We start from the raw sequence: 25499 nt of genomic DNA, 5'->3' as shown, positions 1-25499 counted from the left end.
CAAAGTTAACCTAGAGTAAGAGTGACCTCTAGTGGTTCCTAAACCATGATCATCACAAACAGTCTGCACATTTTAATTCATGGACCATTAAATAATGGCATATTTCGTCATTTATATGGGACATTAAAATATACATACATTGATTTTGTAAATCCAATTGGGCACATATACTCACTGCACAAACATACATTCTGTCAAGCAAACAACGTAGGCCTTCTTGCGGCTTCTGGGAAGCAAAAATCTATGTCTATAATGTGTGTCTCTCTCTCTCTCTCTCTCTCTCTCTCTCTCTCTCTCTCTGTGTGTGTGTGTGTGTGTAGATAGATATAGATATATATGTATGTTTTGTACCAATATATGAAGATATTTTATCTACTTTGGTTTACTGTATTAACATGAGGCTAGCAACTGTACTTACAGTAGCTATGTATCTACTGTACATGAGACCTCGCCTGGTTGTACCATCGTCTCTGGTCCACACTCCAGTCCGGTAGATGGCGGTAATACACCATTAACTTCGGTTGCCATCCGCCATTAACTCCCCCCTCATTGACGAAGAAGAAGACGAATAAGAGGTCACAGTAGCAGCTCGTCAAGCCCCTCAACACCACTCAGACACTCATCACTATGTTCTTGAATTCAACTCACAGGTACGTTTTGAAAAATAAAGTGAGTGATACTGTCACCAAAGAGGTTTTAAACCTGTTACTTGTCCCTTTCCAAAGTTACTGGTGAGAACATGCATTTTGGACGCAGTTATGCAGTGAGACCCTGTTCAGACATGGTCCTGAATGTGGTTTTGTGATCAAATGATGATATGATGTTTGCGTAGGGTGTCTACCATGATGATATAACAGCTGGACACAGTGATCTACGGACCGTCCACTGCACTGGGATCCTATGAGGTTATTGTAATCAGGTGTTATTATAGCGCGACGCGGTTCGCCTGAACTAGCAGTGGTCGCAGTCACAACTGTTACATGACAGTATGTGGTCATATGGTAAATCATTACCATAGCACCCCTCGTCATTTGGGGTGCTATTTCCATTATTGTCCATTATTTCCCAATTTCCATTTTATACGATGGCTTGAATGACGAGCGGCAGAGCAGACTATTGCGTATGCTCTTAATGAATCAATCAATTACATTTATTTGTATAGCACTTTTTACATAGAGGAATGTTGCAAAGTGCTTCACAACAAAAACAATAGTAAACAATAAATACAATACAATACAAACAATATGATCTAACACCAAACCATAGACCCCTAAAAAGTAAGCCAAGGGAAAAATATAGGGCACAGTGGCAAGGAAAAACTCCCTGGGACGAACAAACCTTGAGAGGAACCAGACGCCAGGGGGACCCATCCTCCCCTGGCTGATCAGGTTCTGAACAGTTAACTAATGTGGAATGTGGTGTGGTGCAAGAGTTCAGGGGTCCATAGTGAGGGTATCTGTACGTACGTGAATATACCTGCTTGGTCTAGCATCTCTGTTAGCCTACATAAGAGGTTAAGATTGTCTCAAGAACATGCTCATGTTTCAGATTTGTCTACCAAAGCTTGTTTGTGTTCTCTTTAGACTGAGGTCCCTCTGCAGATTGCAACGAATTCAAGGACACATGGTAAGCTTTATGACTCAAATCTGCTGTATTAGACAGGGGGATTTGAAGCACCACTCCTTCACATGCATATGGGTGCAGACGTTTTTCCCAGAGTTCTACAATTGAACTATCAAATCTGATGGATGCAGCAAATTAATACCAAAGTACATGTCATTACCCATGCTATTAATTGAGCCTAAATGTTACCGGTTCCACTCATGTCGGCAATTGTCTTTTGTGTTTATGTTGGTTTGGGGGCAGATGTCAAGCCAGGCTGGCTCAGAGGTTCTGCTGGAGAGAGTGGGGAATGCCGGGGTGATCTCACTGAACCGGCCCAAAGCCCTAAACGCACTCAATCTCCCCATGATCAGACACATGTACCCCCAGCTCAAGGTGAGAGAGTCAATACATGGACCCTTACTTGGGGCAGGGGTCAAGGGTCAAGGCCACGTAAGGCCAGGGGTCAAGGCCAGGTAACTATGAAGCAACCATGCTAGTCCTGCGGTAAATCAATAACAGTCTGTGTTAAACCTCCTCAGTCCTTTGAGGGGACCATTCGAACAGAGTATAGGTAGAGCCTCTTCAAAAGTAAAAAAAAAAAAAAAAAAAAAAAAAAAGGTCCAAAGACCTCAAAATCCGCTGTTTAAGTTGAGCCAAAGCTCTTTATGCCGTTCTCCTGCCAGCAGAAAATGGGTGTGTTTGAAATGACCTAAGACCTCTTCACCCCCACTACCCTCCCTGTACTAACCCTAACCCCAACCCTAGAGACCTATTCACCCCCACTTCCCCCCTGTACAAGCTCCTGTTAATAAATAATTTAAATATATATATATGCCTTCTGGCATTACGACTGCCAATGGCCCCTGGTGTGAGCATTGATTACTTTGTCTTCTGATGACTGATGGATAGATGATTCACTTACTTAAACAAATGTATTTGTTGTAAGTCTCTTTGGATAAAGGCATCTGCTAAATGCCATAAATGTAAATGTAAATAAATGTGTGCTGGTCCCGCAATTGTGATTGGGTGAGAGGAAGTGTTACCTCTCCTTTTGGACTGGCTGCAGTGATTCCTAAAATGTTATCATGGGCATATGCACGTCTGCAATTATTGCCAAAGTCTTTGTTTCATATTTTAGGAGAGAATGATATCAAACCATAAGTGATTGCAATCTAAACCATTGGTGCAAGACTGGTAGTAACACATTTAGGATAAAGATAAGTAAATTGCAAGGACTATACACACTATTCAAAATGCATTTACAGGTAAAATGTTGGCATTTCTAATATTTTTAAGAAATTATCAGTGTCAATCATGTGCACAGAGCATTTTGTCTGTGTTTCATGTGTGGATGAGTGCCTTCTCTGAAAGTTCCTTCTCTCACACCTTCCTTAGAATGTGGGGGTGGTGTTGGCCGTTTTTGCGCCTTCTGACGCAAAGCCAGTACTCCTTAGTTCAGGGTCTGTTGAGGAGTCTGCAGATTAGTCTGTTTTGGCCCCATGACAACAAGCCATCTTACAGAACGAAAACGGAATCGTCAGCGTTGCATTCAAAATCACAAATGTCACAAAACCTGTATTGGTGCAAAACAAGAGTATCAGGTTTTGCTTAGCCTTTTAGTAGTAAGTGATTATACTGTGATGTTTTTTCCACTGCTCAATTGCTGTTTAATCAGGGTTTACATGGAAATGATGATAGCTTTGGATTAAATGGATATACTTTGCTTATGGGTGGCATCCCCCCCACCCCCCTTACCCCCCACACACAGTAAAGACTGTTGAATCTATGTATCTATCTATCTTGTGTCTTGTTGTAGAAATGGGAGAAGGATGAGGAGATTGATATCGTTATTATTAAGGGAGCAGGTGGGAAGGCGTTTTGTGCTGGTGGAGATATCAGAGGTAAGCAATGGCAGAACTTATTTGAAGTGTCAGAGTTTGTGCGTAGCAGCTTGATTCATAGTGAATTTGTCATGATCTACTTTCACATTTGTGTGTCAGTATCTTTTTGTTTGCCAAGTGCTATATGATGCTATTTCCTCCTAGCTGTTACCGAACATGTCACTTCCTCCTAGCTGTTACAAATGATGTCATTTCCTCCCAGCTGTTACAGATGCGGGAAAGGTGGGAGATCCCCTTGCTCAGGACTTCTTTCGTGAGGAATACATCCTGAACAATGCTATTGGTATGTATCACAATCTTAAACACCCCCTACAGTCAAGATTGAACAACATCCATATTTGGTAACAGGTGACACCCCCCTCGTTGCCTCGTAAAACTTCCAAAGATCATTCATCATCATTCTTTTTGCGGTCAATGTAGGTGTCGTTATCAGTTATTGATCGCAATAATTGCTTATTTTTTGTAAAGAGAAGTCCAAAAGTTTCCTGTCTCAACCTGCAAAGACGCATGTTCACCGCTTAATAACAAGTGCAAACAAGCAAAAAATGATGTGAAGCAATAATGACATTGTAAAGAAATAGACATATAACTATATACCAGATACTACATTATAATAATAATACAGTAATTTGTTGATTACATTGCTGTGTCCTCAGGCTATGCACCTTCATGCAATATCCTGATCCAATGTATTATGATTCCAGGCTCTGGGCCAACAAAAGTTGAACATTTTGAAAGGGGGTGTAGACTTTCTATAGGCACTGTATACTCATGCACTTATCTGGTTTGTTTATGTATTGTAGGTAGGGATGTTAAAAAATGTAAAAACCCTAATCGTTTTGAGGGGACAATTTCAACAATCTAAATGAGTAAAAGTTGTGCAATAAATACAAACATATTTGATATATGGCTCTGGTCTAGTATAGCTATGCAGCGCCGTCTGTGTTGAGCCCAAGGTGTTGCTGGCCTCTGCTTCAGTGATCAGCTCTGTTAGGATGCTTCCCTTTCATATGATGAATTATTGAGCCAGGACTCACATTGTAAGCCAATTCATTATGGCAAAGTTAGCATTTCACTATCCTTATCCCCCTCATTAGATTAGTCAAAGGGTGTCCAGACTCTGGGCTTCTCAGTGTGGTTGATGTTCACGTTCTCCTCTAAAAAAAAAAAACTGAACATGAAAGCCCAGACCTTTGTTTGGTGCGGTACAGGCTGGCAGGTGAAACTTCAAAGAAAGAGAGCTGCACTTTCGATTACTTTTCCTACAGCTCCTGTTTTGATATAGATTGTATTCTGTCTTTTAAGGAACATTCACGAAACCCTATGTGGCCCTTATTGATGGAATTACCATGGGAGGGGTGAGTATTTTATTTATTTTCTGTCCTGTATATTAAAGGTGTGAGCGTGTATTTGTATACATGAGTACAACATTTTTTTTTGCAGATGTTTGTTAATGTTCAAAATTGATCGAAGAATTGATCTGAGTAGCCCTGAGCTATATATATATATATATATTTGTTTTTATTATTATTATTGTTGTTATTATTATTGTTGTTTTTTGTTTTTTGTTGGTATTATTATTAGTAGTATTTTTGACACTTTAGACTTCAAGCCCATTCTTAGAATGACTCTCTTGCCTTTACGTCGTTAAAAAAAACAAAAACAAATGTATGTCAGCACTCAAACAGTAAAATCATTTCAAATTCTGTGTATAATCTGTGACTCCTCTGCAGATGGAAGTTGGGATGTTGTTTTTATTTTGGCCACCAGATGGCGAGATTGAGGGGGCATTATAAACTTGATTTACTTGTATTGAGATGTGGTGAGGTGTGACAGGGTTAGGGGGTGGGTGGGAGAGGGTTGGGGGGTGGATGGGAGAGGGTTGGGGGCGGGTGGGAGAGGGTGGGAGAGGGTTGGGGGCGGGTGGGAGAGGGTTGGGGGGTAGGTGAGAGGCAGGCAGGCAGAGGGAGATTGTGGGTCGCTGTCATGTTGTCACGGCAGCTTGTCTCTATTAATCTCTCTCAGGGAAGAGTAGGCTCACCATCACTTGTATCCAAACAAGATGGCACTTAGATCCCAGTCCCAAAACAGTAGGGCCGATATATGTGAATATCATGCTGAGTGCCTCAGTCTTTGTACCCCCTAGTGCAAAAATAGCAACATAACAATGTTAAGCCTTTGAGTCATCACCAAGCGACCTTGTTTCAGGCTGTTTTACATGAAAAGAGTGTCCCATATACACAGTGTAGCACACACAGCAGTATGAAGACACCTCCCTTTGCAAAGCCTATAGAAAATAACTTGTGCCTTTTGAATCTGTCACTGTGAATATTCAGTTCAGACAATCACAAATGTGGTAGGCCCGTGCACGATGCACTGTGTAGGCCTACGCCGACCTGTCTCTGTCACACCAGAGCCATGTTCCATTCGGAGGAGAGGATGGCATGAAAAAGGACAAAAACAGGATTCCAGTTCGAGACGCCTACAACATACTTGACCCCTTGACCTTGTGTTACCATGGATATTTTATGGATCTATATTTTATGCAAATCAAATTTGAGGAGTCAGACTTGTTTTGTGGAGTGTTCTGTGTAAATGGTCAACAAAGGACTGTTCTTGTTCTTGTTCTCTGTTCTGACATTCATATCAAATAACAATATATCAACAATATCAAAACTATTGCTGATTTACAGAGATATTTAGGAGCCATTAGACATTTCAAATGGATGGAAAATGAGTTGTTGCCATCCCTTGATATGGCACTTCAGCCTCTGGAGAGGAGAGTGGAAAGCAGATTCTCTGCAAAAAAAAAGGTTGATGGAGAATCCTTATCAGGCATGAATCTGAAGCTGTATATCTCTTGCCTTTTTATAGCAATGGGAACTGCTGGTTGGAATGAGGGAGCTAGAAAGGGTGCGCTTGTTTTAACATTCCATAAGATTAAAACATACCCATAAAAGTAGAGTATAATCTGCTGGTACCACTAACCACCATATAAGAACATATCCAGTACATGGAAACATACATAGGACTGTCCTCAAATGTACAGTACATTTTAATTCTTCCTATTCTTTACATCTTATTTTTCTCATTACATCTGATAATGCTGGAGTGCTATTATGAATGTTGTAGAAATAGAAACGTATAAATTGCTGAACCTCTGAGTTGAGTAGTGTCAAAACTCTGATGGACCATTGGGTTACTTTACACCACTTTTACACTACAAAAAGTATGTATAAATGTATAATCCCCCTATTTTAGGGTACGCAAAAGTAATGGGACAGATATATCAAATGTCCAAATTAAGCGTTCATGTTTAGTATTTGGTCGACAATCCTTTGCATTCAACTGCCTGAAGTCTGCAACCTGTTGACCTCACCAGACGTTGGGTATCTTCTCTGGTGACGCTCTGCCAGGCCTGTACTGCAGCCATCTTCAGATGTTTTTTGTTTTGAGGTATTTTTGCCCTGAAATCTTCTCATCAGGAAATGAAATGCATGTTAACATCAGATTGATTTGGCTAGTCAAAAACTTTCCACTTTTTTGGCCCTGAAAAAGGCTAGTTGCTATGGCAATATGCTTTGGGTCATTGTCTTACCATATGGTGAAGCGCCATGCAATGCAGACAAGATGTTTCTGTACACTTCAGAAAACATTCAGCTGCTGCCATCAGCAGTTATATTATCAATTAAGACAAGTTAGCCAATTCTAGTAGCACTGTTTCACAGATGAGGTGGTATGCTCTAAATCTTGGGCTGATCCTTTTTTCTCTCCAAACCTTCCTCTTGCAATCATTTTGGTACATGATAATATTAGTCTTATCTGTCCACAATACCTTTTTTTCCAGACCTCTGCACGCTTTTTATTTTTTTATTTTTTTAACAAATTGTAACCTGACCATCCTTTTTGATGATAACTTGCACCTTGCAGTGATGTTGCACCTGTAGTTCGTCTGGTGACGTATACTGTGGACGCCAGTCTCTGACACATTCAGGCCTACCTCCTGGAGAGTGTCCCTGATCTGTACAGCTGTATGTTGTTTTTTCTTAATTATGGTGAGCATTCTTCGGTCATCCTCTGGAGAAGTTTTCCTCTGCCTATCAGCCTGTTTGCGAGCTCACCAGTGCTTGTCTTTCTTTTTAATGATGTTCTAAACTGTTGTATCATTGACACCAAACGTTCACACAGCCTATTGTGACGCTTAATGATATACTGTAGGCCAACATGCGCCCTCTCTTCTTTGAGGTTGACAAGCTTTTTGTTATCCAGTGACGGACTGTGATGAAAAATCACCCTGGGAGTTTCAGGCACGCCGCCCATATTAAACTGTAAAAATAATAATAGGCCTACACCTATATATATATATATATATATATATATCTGGTTAATGCACACTCCCTTATCCTCCCCTTCAAGGTCGTCATAGAATTGTTAGGCCTCTGTCATTGTCATGAAACATTAGGATATTAGTGCTGTGCAACCTAAATGCAAACCTCAGTGATTGGATGTTTTCTCCACTGCAGAGGCTCTAGCCTCTGAACACTGTCAAAGACAGGATCTGCCCCCATGGCCCAGTTTGATCACCTATTTGCAAATTGTTCGAGGCCCTATACGTTCAGTTGTCTCCTTTCATTTTTCTGCATTGTCTATCAATGGTTTTGCTCTGCCAACGAGAGGCGATTTTGGGAAAATTTAAGACACCGTTGGTGCTGCTTATGCTGTCTAGTTGTGAATTAATCAATCGATTCATCTGGCCTACAATTTAATAACAAACAGGAGAGGCAGTTCTTGGTTAGGCAATGTGAATAGCACAGTTTTATTAGGCCATAGGTGCATGTTTCCCTAGTTGAGATTTCGTTTGTGCGTTGTCATGATTGTTGTGGGTTATGTCTATAGGCCTATATTTGCCAAATAAATGTTTAATATTTTTTGTTTAATATTTAAATGTTTAACAGTTTTCTGTTTTAATAGGCTAACTATCATGCACGTCTAAAGTGTAGAGAAATTATGTATTTTATAGTTTAAATGATGATCAGTGTGAAAGCGTAAAGGACGTGTTTAAGCAGGGAAAGGGGTAACAATCTTGAGAAGATGAAGCTATAGCCATAGGTTTCCACTAGAAGGCGCCAAAGTCTCCCTTCTCAGCAAGGTGTGGCTGACCAACCCAGCTGGGATGCTCAGTCACATGAAATAAGTTAGTAAATTAAGGGTGCGTGAGTTAATTTAATTTATATAAATATTATGAAATGCATTGACATGTTTTTCATTACGGTCTCTATTATACTAATAGTATGTTGCCGGTTAATATAAAAAAAAATACTATAATTGAGGGAAAGTCAGGGAAGGAGGGGGATGTGGCTTTCACAGTGGCAAAGTTATTTCAGTTGCAAAAATCACGCATGTGAATACAGGCACGGGCGCTCTTACTTTTAATCACCACACACTAAGAAGGTCAAAGGTTGTGACCCCAGACATTAGCCTTTTCTCAGTTGTTAGGAACATGACTCCTCGTGTCCTCTCCTTCGTCCTCCACTCGCTTCATTCTCCGAAAGCATCGGAGGAGAATATGTAAGAAGCTAGATCTTCTCCTCCGGTGTTCCTAACAGTTTAGAAAAGGCTGCTGTCTCAGTCTGCATTCCCCATCTGGTACATACCTTCCTCTCTGTCTTTGGCATCACAGGTATTGATGGAGTGTACATGGCCTTCTCTTCTCCTTTTCTTCTCTTGCCCCCCCCCCCCCCCCCTCTCTCTCTCTTTCTTACGCTATCATGCATGTCCACGTCTCTCTCTCTCTCTCTTTCCCTCTCTTGGATTTCCTTACACTACATCTCTCTTTCCTATTCCTCTTCCTGTACACTGGCATCATCATACCCATTCCAGTGGAAATATCCAACCTTCCTACCAACAAGCTGTCTGGAGACAAGCAAAGGAAACATTTGATTGGAATTTCCACACAAAACCAGAACTAAAGCAAATTTGTTGAGCATAACGAGATTTGAATTAGACATTTTCGATATGTATTGGTACAGTAATGTGGCTAATGTGATAAATTGCGGACACAGCTTAAAATTGATTTCTTTTAAATAAATCTTCTTCCACTTTACAAACGTATTGTTTTTTTCTCTCTATCCCTATTAGGGCGTTGGCCTCTCGGTACATGGGCAGTTTCGGGTGGCCACTGAGAAGACGCTGTTCGCCATGCCAGAGACGGGAATTGGTAAGACTAGCCTTCACTAGGGCTGTGCAATAAAACTACGACAGAATTTCCACGAGTACAGGGATGCTGTAAATTTAATCACATTCTTAACAAAAACCAAATAATTCATAACAGATTTTTTATTGTATAATATAGGTTCAGTGATTTAATTTAGAGGTAAAACAAAATGAGTTTGAGGAACTAATTTAGGAAAGAATGCCAAAGTCTACCCGCATAATTGCCTTGTTCACATCAATACCCTATTGTCATAAGCCCACATGTCAGAGCAGACAGGGCAATAGTGATATTTTGCTTTTATAGAGTGACCGTTTGCTTTTAGATGATTATGGTGAGTTATTGTACATGCATGCAGCCTCTTCTGTGTTACAGAGATTAGACTCAGTTTATTATGCATCCTTGAGCTTTGTTACGAATGCCAAGTCACTCACCCACCATTGCACCTTGCCCCATATGGTGGGCTGGACCTCATTTACACACGCAGACAGCTACATTGGTAGGTGTTCGTATACAAAGCTCTTCTGGGTATAAACTCCCCCTGTACCTCTGTAGCCTGCCTGTTGTCCTTCACCACACACAGTTACCAGACATGGTCTACCAGACATGGTCTACTAGATGGTTGCTACTTTTGCTACTAAGTCTCCATGGCCGTTACCGAGTTAGGCAAGACTGATTTTTCATATTGTACACCGGAGGCATGGAATAGTCTGCAAGGTATGCTTGTCCTAGTGCCCCTAAATGAGTTTAAAAATGCTGCAAAAATTCATGAGGAGTGTAAAGGTTTTCTGTAGGCCGGATCATGATGTTGTGCTGATTTGTATTGTATGTTTTTACATTTTGGAATATTATATTGACTGCGGCTGCTTTCTTGGCGAGGTTTCCCTTGCAAAGGAGACACTGTGTCTCAGTGGGCTTTTCCTCGTTAAATAAGCAAATAAAAATAAACATCCCAGAGAAGGTGATGTCTCCACAGTCCGCTCAATGGCCAGCTCTCACCCGCTGGTTCACATCTGCTACATGTGTGAAAACAGCTTTTTGGGAGAGCAGATGGACCTGCTACAAAGTTATGCTGCTTGAACAGAAGGTATGCAGATGATCTCCTGGTGGGCACTACCTAGGAGGATGGAAGGAATGCTCGCCATGCAGCCGACAGCAAATCAAATGGTCGTTAAACTGCATGCAACTATTTTATGCCATGTTGTCAGCTGTGGGGTATGCCCACTAACGTGCTACTGGCCACTGGCCTACCCATCTCTTTTATCAAATTACCAATGCTCAAGTGGGATGCCTCTCCCCCAAGTTCATTGATCGAAATGAACAATGGAGGCTTTCATGAAAGCCCATTCTGTATTATTGTGACCCAGATGATTTGGTGGTTTCTTTCAGAGTGAGTAGAACGGACATGTCCTTTCAAATCAATATTCGGTAACACTTTACATTTGTTTGTAAAGGGTTTATAAATGGTTTATATTTAGTTAATAAATCACTTATAACCAGTTTATTATTCAATTATAAACAATTTACAAACAGTTTTAGTTTAGATTTGATATTAACTCGGTGCTTGCCAAATAGGGAGCTTGCAATCAGGAGCCAGTTATATAAATGTAAAATGTAAAATAGTTTACTTAGTTTTCAGATTTGTTTGTCACAGAGCATCTCGTCATGGTTCTGGTGCAGCTCCCTGAAAACCAGACGGAGCTGCAACGCTGCAACACTGTCTGTGTAGTTGTCCAGTTAGATATGTGCATCAAGTCCTCTGTGGCTCAGTCGGTAGAGCATGGCGCTAACAACACTTAGGTTGTGGGTTTGATTCCTGCTGGGACCATATATACTGAAATGTATGCACTCACTGCAATGTAAGTCACTTTGGATAAAAGCGTCAGCTAAATGGCTGATATATATATATATAAGTCAGAAAAGGCATGTTCTGCTGCTACTGCATTACATAGCAAATATTTGGTGTGAGAAGTAAGTGGCATGAGTGTGTGCATTTCAGGTCAAAAGCTTGTCTCACACTCAAGGCGTGAGAACTGCTACACAAAACAAGGCGGTTTTGGCGACCCCCTTTGGCTATTGTACACATGGAGAAGTTCAGAACAATGCCCAGATACTTGCTAATTGAATTAGTTAAACTTTACAGTAGATTATTCTGAGTGTTGTACACAACCCTTGTTGTGTATGTTTGCGTCTGGCTTTTGCATAAAGATGTCTGTCAAATTAATAAAGCCTGTTAAAGTGTGTGTGTGTGTGTGTGTGTGTGTGTGTGTGTGTGTGCTAGATATAGTAGCAGGCCACTCATCTGTAATGCTTTTTGCAGAGACAGAATCGTGGCAGGCGTCACTGAGGGATTAATCCTTTTTCTACTCACCCTAGCTTTCTGGATGTACTATGGCAGTGTTTTTCCTGGCTTAGTTGGGGGTGGGGCACAGGGGCGCTGTTGCTAGGGTGTTTTTCTCCCAATTTTCTTTTTTTTTAGAAGCCAGCTGTTAAATGGTCGATTCTGGTGGCTTGACATTAATGCTGGACATGAAACGAGGACAATTTGATTGACATGAAGTTGGCTGGTGTACACTCAAAACACAACGATAAAGTCGCCTTGGAAGCTGGTTTGAAACCCCTGCTTAAAGAATGAATAATAACCTGAATCATAATCTATCCCAGCCTTCCTGTATCAGAATAAGAAGTCAAAAAGTAATCGGCACTTTTTTCCACTCTGGGTCAAGTCCTCTCGCCCTGTGCTTCCCAGCTGGTTGGAAAATCAACATTTTTCATTTTATTATCTATCAGTTTATCAAGAAATCACTCAATATTCCGAACCTCATGCTCACCCCTGTCCCTCATCTGCCTCAGACTGCTGTTCCTCTGCTGTCTCTCTGCCACCTCTGTCCCTGTCCCTTCTCATCCAGAGCCTGTGTGTTCTCCTGCTGCTTAGCCCTAACTTGCTACTGACAACAGTGATTTAATGGTGCCACATTAAAAACGAATCACTGAAAGTGCATTTAACATATGTTAATTACAAAATGACATACAACTGGTACATTTTTCTTATTCAATTGTTTGGCTTTGTGTGCTTTGTAGGCTACTTTTCACCTTGCTTCATCAAGTCTGGCGCTTTAAAAAGAAAACTGCTGTCTTGCCCCAATGTTGTGCATGGTCATTCTTTACAAAGTCAAATATGGACACTAACTTTATATGCAGACCTCCAACTGTATCAACCTAACTTTTCAAGTCCACTGCAACTCATCACCACAAGTTATCACCACTGTCACAGTGTTTTGTATATTTCTTTTACCCAATTTTGGGCATGTTCCTTCAGAAACGTGCAGACGGGCCACCGAAAGATTCTCTTAGTAGGAAAAACCCTCAACCCATTTCTGCCCCAAAGCCTGAATCTGCTCTTGTCTGCTGACTGCTTCCTCACCAGTACAAATTAACTTCAGTAGTGTTCTTCTCCTCTTCCAGTGGTGTCGCCCCCCGCAGGTTGACCCTGGTACAGAGAATGAGACGGTGGCTGAATCACACAGCTGTTCATGACGCGCATGTGACGTCATAGAGTTGTTGCCATGCCTACCGAGTGCCGTTTGTGTCGTTGAAAGTGTCGCGATTCGCTACTTCATCAACGTTCTGACGTTTAACAGCGCGATTTAAGTATGTTGTGCTGTTCGACGTAATAAACAAGTCGGATTAAAAAGGACTACATTTTCCTTTCATTTCACGACAAACACAAGTCTCCGTTCAGTTGTTAAGGCAATGTATATAAATAGTAGTAGTCACAGTAGTAGTCACAGATGGGGCTGTGTCAAAGCACATTTGGATGTTTGTGTGTGATGTCTGTAATCCAGGACAGTTCCTCATTGTAGGATTATCCCATCAGTTCACGTTGTATTACTTCTATGATCAATGTGAGAACTGATGGGCTGAACGGAGGATAGCTTCCTGAACTGTGGGCTATTGGCTTAACATTAACATCATAGTAGCTAGCTAGTGTTTCTGAGGGGGGCTGAAACTGGACATTTTTAAAAGACATCTTAAAACATACAACAACAACACACTTTTTAGCCTTGCTTTTACTTAAGGTGCTTTTATTATTTTAGTTGGTTCTTTTCAGTTCTTTTAGTCTTTCATTTGCGTTTTTACCCACTTTTATCCTTCGCCATGCATTAGTCTCTCTGTTGTATTTGTTTGTTTCTATTTGTTTATTTGTATAAAACCAAGTCTGTGAAGCGTCATGTATTGCGTCTGTGTACGAAATGTGCTATATAAATCAAGTTTGGTTTGATTTGTTGTTTATTCCTGGCCTACATGGTGGGAGTGTAGGTAGTGTTATCTCCGTCATGCTCATCACGTACAGGGCGGTGAATGGTTGCTGTTGGCCACTGGCCAGGATGAATTGATTATTTTATTTTAATTAAGCTTTATTTATACAGGTAGTTCTGACTGAGACTGGTCCCTACAGCAGGGCCCTGTTCACAAGAATGTGCAATTCACACAATACAAATAGTTTACAAGAATACCTCATTTAAAAAGACACAACTAACCACAAATGCAATCCTCCTTAAACAAGTCCCACACCAAATACCTATGGTATCCAAGACCGAGGAGCACAGTAACTAAAAGCTGTTTTCCCCAATTCTGTAGAAATCTGTGGGACATTAAAAAGTAGCAAGTTCTGAGAGCGTGTCTGATTACCGCGAGGTCGCCACGTATTGATGTAAGGTCAATTTTTTGAAAGAACTGCTTTACATACTAATAGAAATCCAATGATAAGCCCTTCTTGAAGGATGAACTGGATATACATTATGAATATTGTGATCAATATTACGAGATCTAGAGAAAAACATACATTTGGTTTTGTCTTCCTTCGGCACCAGTTTAAAAATAGATTTTTCAGTAGAAGCAAAACCATGTTGAAGGTCAAGAATAGCCTGCTGGACTGAGGGGACATGGGAGTAGACAACAGTGTCATCGGCATAAAGATTTTAAGGACAGATTTTAAAATACGTTTTCAACGGCAAACCAATATTATGCAGTGGACCTAGAATCGAACCTTCCGGAACATTTTTATTAATATTGAGAGAACTAGACTGAACTTCATCTACTGAAATACAGTTCTGTCCTGTCCTGCAGGTTATTTTTAAACGAATTACAGGCCAATTGATCCAAACTAATGGCAGATAACCTCTGTAATAGGAGGGCATGATCGACAGCATCAAAAGCCGAATGTGGACAATGTGGTTTCTTATCCAGAGAGATCACAATGTCATTTATAACTAGGGAAGAGGCAGAGACGGTGCCTATGTCCAGGCCTAAAACCTGAATGCTGTGCATTGAAAATGCAATTTATTGACAAAAAAGGAGAATTGATCAGGGACTCCATAATTTTTGCTCAACAAGAAAGCCTTGAGAGAGGGCGGTAATTATTCAAGTTCACTGCGATCACCCTCCTTATGAAGAGGGAGTACACTGACGCCTTCCACACGTTGGGAATGGTACCAGAGAGAAGTATGTTAATAATATGAGCCAAAGGTTCAGCTAGAGAGAGCTGCAGGACATACGGATCACGCATGTCAACCCCTGTAGACCTTTTAACATAAATCATCAAATACTTCCCTAGTAGAAACACAATACGAGAACATAGGGTCATTTGAATAGAAATCAATGACACACTGTGGGAATAAGCTTGTCACTACAAACTGAGCGAATGGAGAGGAACAAAACTGGTCAGGAATGCTACCCTGAGGCCTGGGGAGACTTACAAAAAAAGGGACATACACCCAGTCACAAGTCTATTGACCAAGTGTACATAATAGAGGCACAATGATGTTTCTGATCTAGAGTAGTTACTATATCATTTAAAACGAGGGATGCTGCAGAAATGGTGCTATGTCATTGCTATATGTCTATGCTATTTCATAGACGGGAGGCTCTCGAATTGTGTGTAGGCAGGAGAGCTTTGAGATAGGGCGGTAAGAATCAATTACCTTTTACTTGTGGTACTCTAATTGGTACCCCCCTCCCCCACACACACCCATAATCTCTAGCATGGCTGAAGTGTGAACTTGAAGCAGGGCATGCAAGTGCACATGATCTGATTATGATGTTTGCCTTGTGTTCTACACTGAAAAAGAACAACACCTATGTTTAATCTTGCTTCTCTGAATTTGTTATGATAAGTTCCTGAACCACGTAACGGTGCTGTAACCTGAAAATGTCCTGCAGTATCATGATGACTCATGGAATGCACTGACACACATTTTAAAAACTTGGGCAAATAGGAACACATGTTTTTTACACTTAGCCTGTTATCTGGTAGCGGGATTCAATTGAACCCTCTGCACACAACAATATGTGCTGTCCATCTGGGATTGTGCTTGGATGCCCCTCCCCCTATGACAGCCTCCTCCATTAACCCCCTCAACTGTGGGATTAAGAGATTCCCCCCCTCCCTCCCCTCACTTCGGCCTTCAACAGTGCTGATAATCTGCATTTATAATATTACATTTTCATCCTAGAATCAGGTCAGGCGACGTAATCCCTGATCCTGCTATCCCACCAGACTATTCATCATTCCCCTTCCATGTGCAATGTGATACCACAGAAACCCTTTACTTCTGTCCTATTGCATAATTTTTCCGACAGGAATACTGACAATTCATACATTATTGTAACACTTAATCACTTAATTACATACCAATTATAATGTGATCATATAATGTATGCCATGAAGCAGACTCTTTATCCAAAGTTACTGTTCAGTGAGTGCATCCGTATATATTTTAATATATGGGGAATTGAATTGTACATTCTTGTGAATTCTTAGAGTTATGCTCTGCCATATTGGTGTCATGCTCTATCAACTGAGCCTCACAGGGCCATGTGGCTGTGATCTGAACAATGAACTGCTTTGATGTTGTTACTGTTGATGCTGTTAATCCTAATAGTCCTTTCTTTGGTAGATTACCAGCCGTTGCTCTGCAGACAGCAACTCTTAGAAGTAACCCATGTGATGGGAGGGTTGTCTGTTTTCATGAAATCCAATAGATTATTGGACAGTTGTTCCAGGACATCACTGAGAATGCAATCAATGGCGCTTTTCTTTTCTTTTTTTACTTAGTGTAAGATGAGGAGCTTTATTTTACAATCCCCTAATTACCAAACATTACCGGACAGTACTTTTTGTTTCTTTACCAGTCTTGCAATAATTGTTTTTCTGTCTGTTCTTTCTGCTTTTAGACCAGTCGCCATTCCCAACCCCTTTTCTCAATCTGTCTTCATTTGGCAGGACTGTTTCCTGATGTCGGAGGTGGCTACTTCCTGCCCAGGCTCCAAGGCAAGCTGGGCCTGTTCCTGGCCCTCACAGGCTTCCGTCTCAAAGGCCGTGACGTACAGAGAGCAGGAGTGGCCAGTCACTTTGTGGAGTCACAGAAGGTATTAGCGTGGCCAAGGGTAGACATAACAATGTGGGAGGTCCATCCTCCACTGTAATTATCTGTACTGTCAACCTGTCATTGCCATTGTATATTGCCATTCCATTGCGTACATTGCTTCACCGCTGTTTATACTGCTTATACTGTTTATACTGTTTATACTGTTTATACTGTTCATACTGTTTATATTTTTTATTACTTCTATTTTATTTTATTTTATTGTATTTTAAAAGTTAATGTTGCACTACTCTGTGGCACTGTCACTTTTGCATTTCACTGTATACTTGTATGCACGTGACAAATCTAGAATCTAGAATCTAGAATCTTGAGGTCAGGGTTCCGGCTGTGAAGATGGAGTCATTGAGTCTGTAGCCAGTGTCTCTAGGCACTAACAGGCCTTTGCTTGAGTCTGTAGCCAGTGTCTCTAGGCACTACCAGGCCTTTGCTTGCACAAAATGCAACTCTTTATAGCTGCGTACTGTTAGCATGAGGTAACAGTAGGGGCCGGAGCTCACGCAGGACCACAGTCTTGAGAGAATGCCAGTTTATGACAAAGTTGAAGGTAAAAGACATCCCACGACCTTCCACAAGAATGGTCAAGAATATTTTGTTTTAGTTAGATTGAGGACATAAGCATGTCAGATGATGATGGTGATGGTGATGAGGTGGCAGCGGCTGAGGAGGAAGAATATGGGAGAAATACCGGCACTGTTGAGCCATATCGATTAGAACAGGAGTACTCTGAGAAACTTCTCCCGCAACGCTAAATATCAGTCACTTTACGTTGAACTACTAGTTAATTTGGCCCGTCTTGAGGCTTGTTGTTTGTTTGAGACTGATCTCCTCTCTTTCTCTTAACAGATTGCAGCCCTTGAGAAGGAGCTAGTGGACCTGAGGTGTCCCTCCATTGTCGACATTACCAGAGTACTGGACTCCTATCAGAAACAGGTGAGAGACACTGTGGTTTATCTTGTCGTTTAGATTTCACTGTCAATTCTCAGCTTCTCAGTAGGACTGGTCTGAAACCACAGGAACCCTCTTATTATACATTGTCCTCCATAAGTATTGAAAAGAGGACCCATTTTGTCTTCTTTTATGTCTATACTCCAACAGTTTGGATTTGAAATTACAACAATTTGTATACATAGTTCCCCTATTTCAGGGAACCAGTAGTATTGGAAAATTGGCTTGACCAATGTTTCTGGTTAGTCAGGTGTGTTCCGTGACATAATTTGTGTAGGCATAAGAGAGCTGTGGAGTCTGCTATTGGTGTCTGTCAACATGAGGACCAAAGACACATCAATGAAAGTCAAGTAAGCCATTATGAGTCTGAAATATAAAAAAAAAAAAAAAATCCATCAGAAACATTTCCAAAACCTTAGACTTATTCTGAAGTGTACAGAAACATCTTGTCCGCTCAAATACGAGCAAATGCCTCCAAATTAATTGGATGGCGCATCATCATACAGTAAGAAAATGACCCCAAACATACTGCCATAGCAAGTGTAGCATAGTTTTTCAGAGCCAAAAATTGTAAAGTTCTTGACTGGCCAAGGTCAATCTTCAGAAGTAAATCCAATTAAACATGCATTTAATTTCCTGATGATAAGATTTTAGGGAAACAAACAACATGAAGATGGCTGCAGTACAGGCCTGGCAGAGCACCACCAGGGAATATACCCAGTGTCTGGTGGGGTCAATGGGTCGCAGACTTCAGGCAGTTATTGCATGCAAAGGATTGTCGACCAGATACTAAACATGAGTCCTTCATTTGGATATATATGATTTTCCAAAAGACCAAATTTATGATACCTACATTTAAAGAAGTGACTATATTAACTAACACATTTTGGGGAGATAATTGTATCTTTTCCATATATTGCAGAAAATGCATGAAGTATATTGCAAAAACAAAATATTGCCCAACCCTACTGCATGCCAAGTCATCATTACTAATTATTTTGGTTGTTATAGTTACGTGTGTGTGTGTGTGTGTGTGTCTGTGTGTGTGTGTGTGTGTGTGTGTGTGTCTGTGTGTGTCTGTGTGTGTGTGTGTGTGTGTCTGTGTGTTAACTAGTATCCATGTGTTCTCTGTCGACAGAGCACTCTGGATGCAGAGAAGCCATTTGTCCTTGAGCAGCACACAGATGTGATTGACAGGTAAGCCCTCTGATTAGCCCTCTCTCTCTGCCTCAACTCCTTTCTTGCCAGGTTCAACCAGACAATGGTATAAGGACACAAGAGTGATGGGCACTGGTATACACTTGGTACAGTGGGCCGGCATCGCAGAGGTGGTATATTATCTTAGCTTATCAGCTTGCCTTATCAGATAGATTGGCAAAATTAAGTTTATTGTAGCAGCTCATGAATTACAGCGAAGAGTGGAAATGGTTTAAATATCAGGTTATTTTAACAAGGACCAAGCAATACATCTGAAACCATCATCACACATTTCTCTCACAGTGCAGAGAAGCAGAGGGAAATGTTTTAGTGCAATCTGACATGAATAAGCTCAAATCGGTTTAATAATGCAACGTATTGATTACAGAATGAAGTTATGGATTTTCATGCGAGACAGGAGTAAGGATTTTGGGTTTCAGTGGGATTGAGACTGGATAGAAAAGTAGCCTACAGTTGTTACCAGGGACGTAGGAAGTATATTTCATGAGGGGGTGCTCACTAAAATGTTGTGAGGGGGGTGATGATGTCCTTAGATAAACCTTATTTTAGAACAAAACATGTTTTCCAATTGTATGGTTTCATAATGTTAACAAATCATGGCAAATGCCGCCTCTCTATTAACATGTTATTTGGGACTGTTTGATCATTACTGTTTCTTTCCATGTCAGTACGTGTGGTAGCTACAGTTAGTTAGAAAATGTATCTCAATGTAATTTATTACAAACCCTAACTGATTAGCATGCTGATGGTTGACCTAGTAGAAAACGCACCTCTGCTTTTTGACAGACACGTCAGTAATGACATATGATCTCTCATAGTTATTCAGTTACTGGTTGGTAGGCCTATACATTTATTTCATATCACCCAAATATCTAATCGTATCACCAAATATGATAGAAAGATGTTTGATAGAGCAAGGAATTGGCTTGATGACAGCGTGCTGGGCTCTTCATCTGAAAATCAAATGTTCACACGGCCGAGCTCATTGCACGCACTGACGCTGTGGCAAAACGTTCCTACAACATTGAATGTCGTACGTCCACCACCACACACTCCTTCTCAGTTTAACTTGATGGTCGAACCAAGGACAGGAATGGTTATCAGTCAAATCATTCAAAAGGGACAGCTGTGGATTTGTCTGTTTTGGGCTAATGTAGTATGTAACCCATGATGAGTCGGCTACTTATACTATCAGACTAATGGGAACAGGGACAAACAGTGAATAAAGAATCTTACAATTACTATTATACTTTTTATTATTACTTTTTACTATTATTATAACTACAAATTAAGAAAAGATTCCTCATGAAATTAACATTCCAGGTCAGAGAGGATTGGAAGGATTAGAATGGGAGCACATTTTGAGGGAGACAGCGTGTGTAAGTTGTTCAGAATCATTGACGTATTAAAACGGTTATAACGGTTGTTTATTTTTTGTTTATGTTTCATGGTTACCATGACAGCCCTCCCACAGGGAGTAGTTAATGCTACGCAGCAGGTGAGGTTAAAACGTGAGCACTGCTGAGCAGGTGCATCCAATTAAAGTTTAAACCAATTCAATTTGATGTTGCAACTGAGTTTACACTTAACAATACGCTGCCTGGGTAATAAACGTGTTAAGTTGCGGCAGTTCTAGTAAGTTGAAAGAGGCCCGTTGAGATTGAGCCTAGTCACGACTGAGCTTTTATCATTTACTTGTTGTTCTTATCACAGCCATTGTTATAAAACAGTGTTTCGTAATGCCAGCTATTGTTTTTACAGGAAAGTGTTGACGTTTTCTCGATGAATAATTGATTTGAAATTGAGTGAAACAAAAGCCCTGAAATCAACCTTTGATATGCAAGCAAAGCTACACAACTCTTGTTCCAAGAAAATATGTATCTGTTGATAAAGAGGTGCAGTTCCATGTGTAAGTGGTGCATTGATTGTGTACATGTGTGTATTTGAGTATATGTGTACTGTACGCTGAAACGTCTTGTCTCTATCCTGATGCTGACTTTAGGCTATTCAACTCTAGCAGTGTGGAGGGGATCCTGCAGAACCTCCGGTCAGACAGCTCGCCATTCACTCAGAAGCAAGCCAAGGTGTGTTCAGAACCAACAGTTATCTTAGGCCATTACATGAAGCTCTCACTAGCCACACCCCCATCACTAGCCACACCCCCATCCCCAGCAACGAAAGGTGAGTGAGTACAAGTGAATATATTACTAGTTTTGGGGAAAATGCTGTCAAATCGGAGGTAGTCAAAATCATTACACACAATATAAGCATTATTTAATGAAGCTGGAGTATATTGTAATACTTTCTCCGACCACGCTGTTACACATTGTGTACTGACAAACAGCGCTTAATTTGGCAGTTTGATAGATAATGGAGCAGATTTGCATACTGTGGTGTATTTGAAACAGATTTCAAATCCTACGGTGTTACCGTATTACCGTTATACTTCCCAACCCTAATACCAACCTATATATAGGACAGCAGAAGATGAAATCAGCCCACATTTGCTGACAAATTCGCTCACCTTCCCCCACTTGCACTAGTCTAGATATCACACTGGTTAGGCTACTCCTAAAGCCTATATACAATCACTTTGTGTGGTGATGCGCGTTGGCATAGGCTCCTGCTAGATTGTAGTTCAGGTTTGGATGATTTGGGATTGATATACTGACAAATATATGCAACGCTCTCTTGATTGGGTCTGGACGGGTGCACTCGGGTGAATAAGCTGGAGGCCTTGTGTCATTGTGTCATTTATTCTCCCATCAACTGGAATGTAATCAAGGACAAATGGGGCAATTAAATGTCTGTGTGTGCTTGCCCGAGCTCTGCTTACAACAAGCTCAAATCTTTTCTGATTAACAAACAAAAGCGAGAGAATTTATCCAGCATGCTCTCCCCCTTCAAATGATTCCTCAAAAAGCGCTATATACAAAATAAATGCATAATTATTATTATTATTATTATTATTATTATTATTATTATTACATTGTGTCAACAAGAGAAAATTGAATGAAAATGTGGATGTTTGCACCCTATTATGATGGTTTTAATCATAACAATTGTAGGCTACTTTTCTACTCCTGTCTCGCATGAACTTCATTCTGTAATCAGTACGTGTTACAACCCAGCTCGTTAGGGGAAAGGGAAGCAACATAGAACCTGATGGATTTGGTCAATTTAAAATTATTTTATTCACAAGGAACTTAGAAAGTCTTTTAAGGTAAAACGGTAACAATACAAGAGGCAAAACTACAAAGGAAAAAGGGCCTGCGGGTGCTGTTCAAATCAAACAAACAAATATAACCAAAAGAGAGCTCCTAAAAGGCGAGCTATAACTAAACTATCTCTGTTTAAGCAAAACCAACGAGAAAGTAAAACCTCACTGTCCTACTACAGCGGTCAAAACTTAAATACATTCAAAACAGCCACCACTGCCCCTAGCAGCAGTGAAATTCAGATGGAGGCGACAGGCAGAACTGTATGAGCAGCAGGAGAGTTGTCCTAAATATTTTGAATCAATGGTGACCATAATTGCGGCTTGCACCAGTGCAACTGATTTAAAGATATTATTCTCGCACCCTTGTTGGCTACCCGCCAACACGACTATTAAGACTGACAGATTTACCCCCCAATGTCAAAATGTAGCCACATTTGGCAGGTGTTAATTTCATACCCTGATTTTATTAATTTACTACTGCATTTTACAGTGGCTGAGCAAAGTCCTCTGTTGGGCAACACTGTTGCCAAACTTACCCTGAATGATAAGAACCTTGTCAGAAGTGTAGGAAGCCATGCAGTGCTTTTGCACTGAAAGCTGTAAAGTGAATGCCTGTCAGAGACAGATAAATTGAAGTGCTGGATTTTAGGCTATGGATACATTGTGCATAATTACTGTCCCTGTGGCCATAAGAACAGATGAAGTGAAGAAACAGATATCATCTGACTAACCGATTCACTACATTGAAAATATATCACATATAGACTGTCTGTCTATTCATCATTTGGCACAGATGGTGGTGCTAATGACATGGGCTTTGTTTGGTTTTGTGCCTGACTGTAAACATACCAGAATCCTGTGTGTGTGGTTGGGAGGAATACGAATACACTGGTTCTGTAAAACATGAAAATGTACCTGCTCATCTTCAAATAGAAGGATGAGGACAAAGAATCTCTTCCTACAGTTAGCAACTTGCTCTCCATTTCTGGGTGTCCGCCCAGATGAAAGGTTCGCCATCGGCACAGTCCTCTTCTGAAGTGCTAGTCATCACCTCTGTCCTCTGGGGACCAAGAAGAGAACATGACCACAGCATATTGAGTGTTAGCAGCATATCAGATGTTTATAAACTCTTGCCCTGCTACTGCCATTGTTTTTGCTGTTTTTATAGTCATTAATCCAATTTCTCCAGATGATAACACAAGGTTGTCACTTTTTAGATAAAAACAGGCATTACTAGCTAATCCTAAAATGCTCATCCTTTCATTCAAAACATTATCATGAACCATGTTTTAGCTACCAGAGCCAAGAGATTGTATTGGCTACAGGTTATTTATTTGTCCATGTCTCAGACCCTTTCTCAGATGTCTCCCACATCACTGAAGATCACCTTCAAGCAGCTGCAGGAAGGAGCTACTATGAGTCTGCAGGACGTGCTGGTGATGGAGTACAGACTCAGTCAGGCTTGTATGGTGTGTGTCAAGAGGCCCAAAGCCCTAACCTCTTCACTAAATACCTCCTTTCTCCATCACACTTTTCTTATTCATGTACAGTATTTTTCATAGGAAGGTAATGCTGTTTAGTCATTAAATCGGTTTTGAATAGGACCACCTCTCAACAGATGCCCTTCTCCTGGTCTAATTGATTTAAAGCAGATATGTGTGTGACGGGTTTTTGTCCTTGCTTTACAGCGAGGCTGTGACTTCTATGAGGGTGTGAGAGCTGGTAAGATATTCGACTCATAAACAAAGTTCTAACATGCCTTTGAGTTTTACTGCTTATGGGCACAATTGTGGGTCTTGGTAAATGTAACAATGACTGAGTACTATAAATTCTGTTGTAACCGTCCCTTAAACCAAAGACGATGATGGGCGGTTACCACAGAATTCAAACGCCTGGGTGGCAGTTATGTTTGCCATGGACCCACCCCCACGGTTTACAAACACATGCACATGTTCTGCACAATTATATTACCTATTAGTTGGAACAAACTCCTCCAAATCCCAATCAAATTTCTGTGGAAATGCAGTATTATAGTTATTGATTGTTCTGTTTTTCTTTCAATATCAAGTGTTGATAGACAAAGACCAGAGCCCCAAATGGAGCCCATCCACGCTCGAGGACGTCTCTGAGGAGAGTGTGGACAGCTGCTTTGCCTCCCTTGGGGAAAGGGACCTTCAGCTCTGAGGACCACTCCAAGAACACATGGCTCCAGACCTCAGCAGCCTTTCCCCCCAGAGGCCTAATAGAGCATCCCAATCGCCTAAACAAGCCTCCTTTACTGTATCCTTTCCTTCATGGCCACTGGTCAGCTAGATGTTATTGCTACTGTAGGAGCTCTTTAAACAAGACACTGATTTGACCTATCGCTGACCATGAAGGAGAGGAGACCAGGAAAGGAACCTATTCTAGAGTGTTGGACAGTGAGTGTCAGAGTGTTCAAGCCACTCTGACACTCGCAGCAGCAGAGTTGTAAATGTTACAGATAGAAACATTTTGTTTAGACATGCCAGAGATAACATGTCTGTCCTATTGTCTTTTTCCATTCTGAATGTCCTGTGTAGTTAGATCCCACTGAATGAGGCTCAGGGCTTTGGCATTGTGGGGACAGAGAGAAAAAATAATGCACGTAGTGCATTATTGGATTAAAAACTTGGATACAGTATCTTTCTACAATGATGTTCTTTACGACAACACAAATCAAATCTATTTTATGTGCCTTGATCATGAACAAATTAAATTCTTAGCACCGCAAATTTGTCGTGAAGGTGAATGAAAATGGACTGTGACTTTCTGCTGGATAGGGACGCTTTTACCAGACTGATAAAAAAAGTGACATTTTCAGCATTTTAGAAAACAAGTTGGGCTGCACATTAAACATTTCAATGTTTGGCAAATTCTAGTGCTGGTTTAGATTGCTGAAGTGGGACACCGGACATTAGTTAAAGGTGACT

General features: G+C 40.8%; 1 protein-coding gene across 1 annotated transcript; it reads left to right on the top strand.

Annotated features, from left to right (window-relative positions):
• Positions 1-553: 553 nt before the first annotated feature.
• hibch (3-hydroxyisobutyryl-CoA hydrolase) lies at positions 554-25499 on the top strand. The gene is made up of 14 exons (XM_083682314.1): positions 554-650; positions 1584-1626; positions 1867-1998; positions 3422-3506; positions 3709-3789; positions 4812-4864; positions 9645-9723; positions 17003-17148; positions 18009-18095; positions 19249-19307; positions 21331-21412; positions 23898-24017; positions 24237-24270; positions 24617-25499. The coding sequence occupies exons 1-14, from the start codon at positions 628-630 to the stop codon at positions 24730-24732; spliced, it is 1140 nt and encodes a 379-aa protein (XP_083538440.1). The 5' UTR covers positions 554-627; the 3' UTR covers positions 24733-25499.

Source organism: Argentina silus (genome assembly GCF_951799395.1).
Source record: "Argentina silus genome assembly, chromosome: 12".
NCBI classification, from domain to species: domain Eukaryota; kingdom Metazoa; phylum Chordata; class Actinopteri; order Argentiniformes; family Argentinidae; genus Argentina; species Argentina silus.
This window is presented reverse-complemented; position numbering and strand designations above follow the sequence as displayed.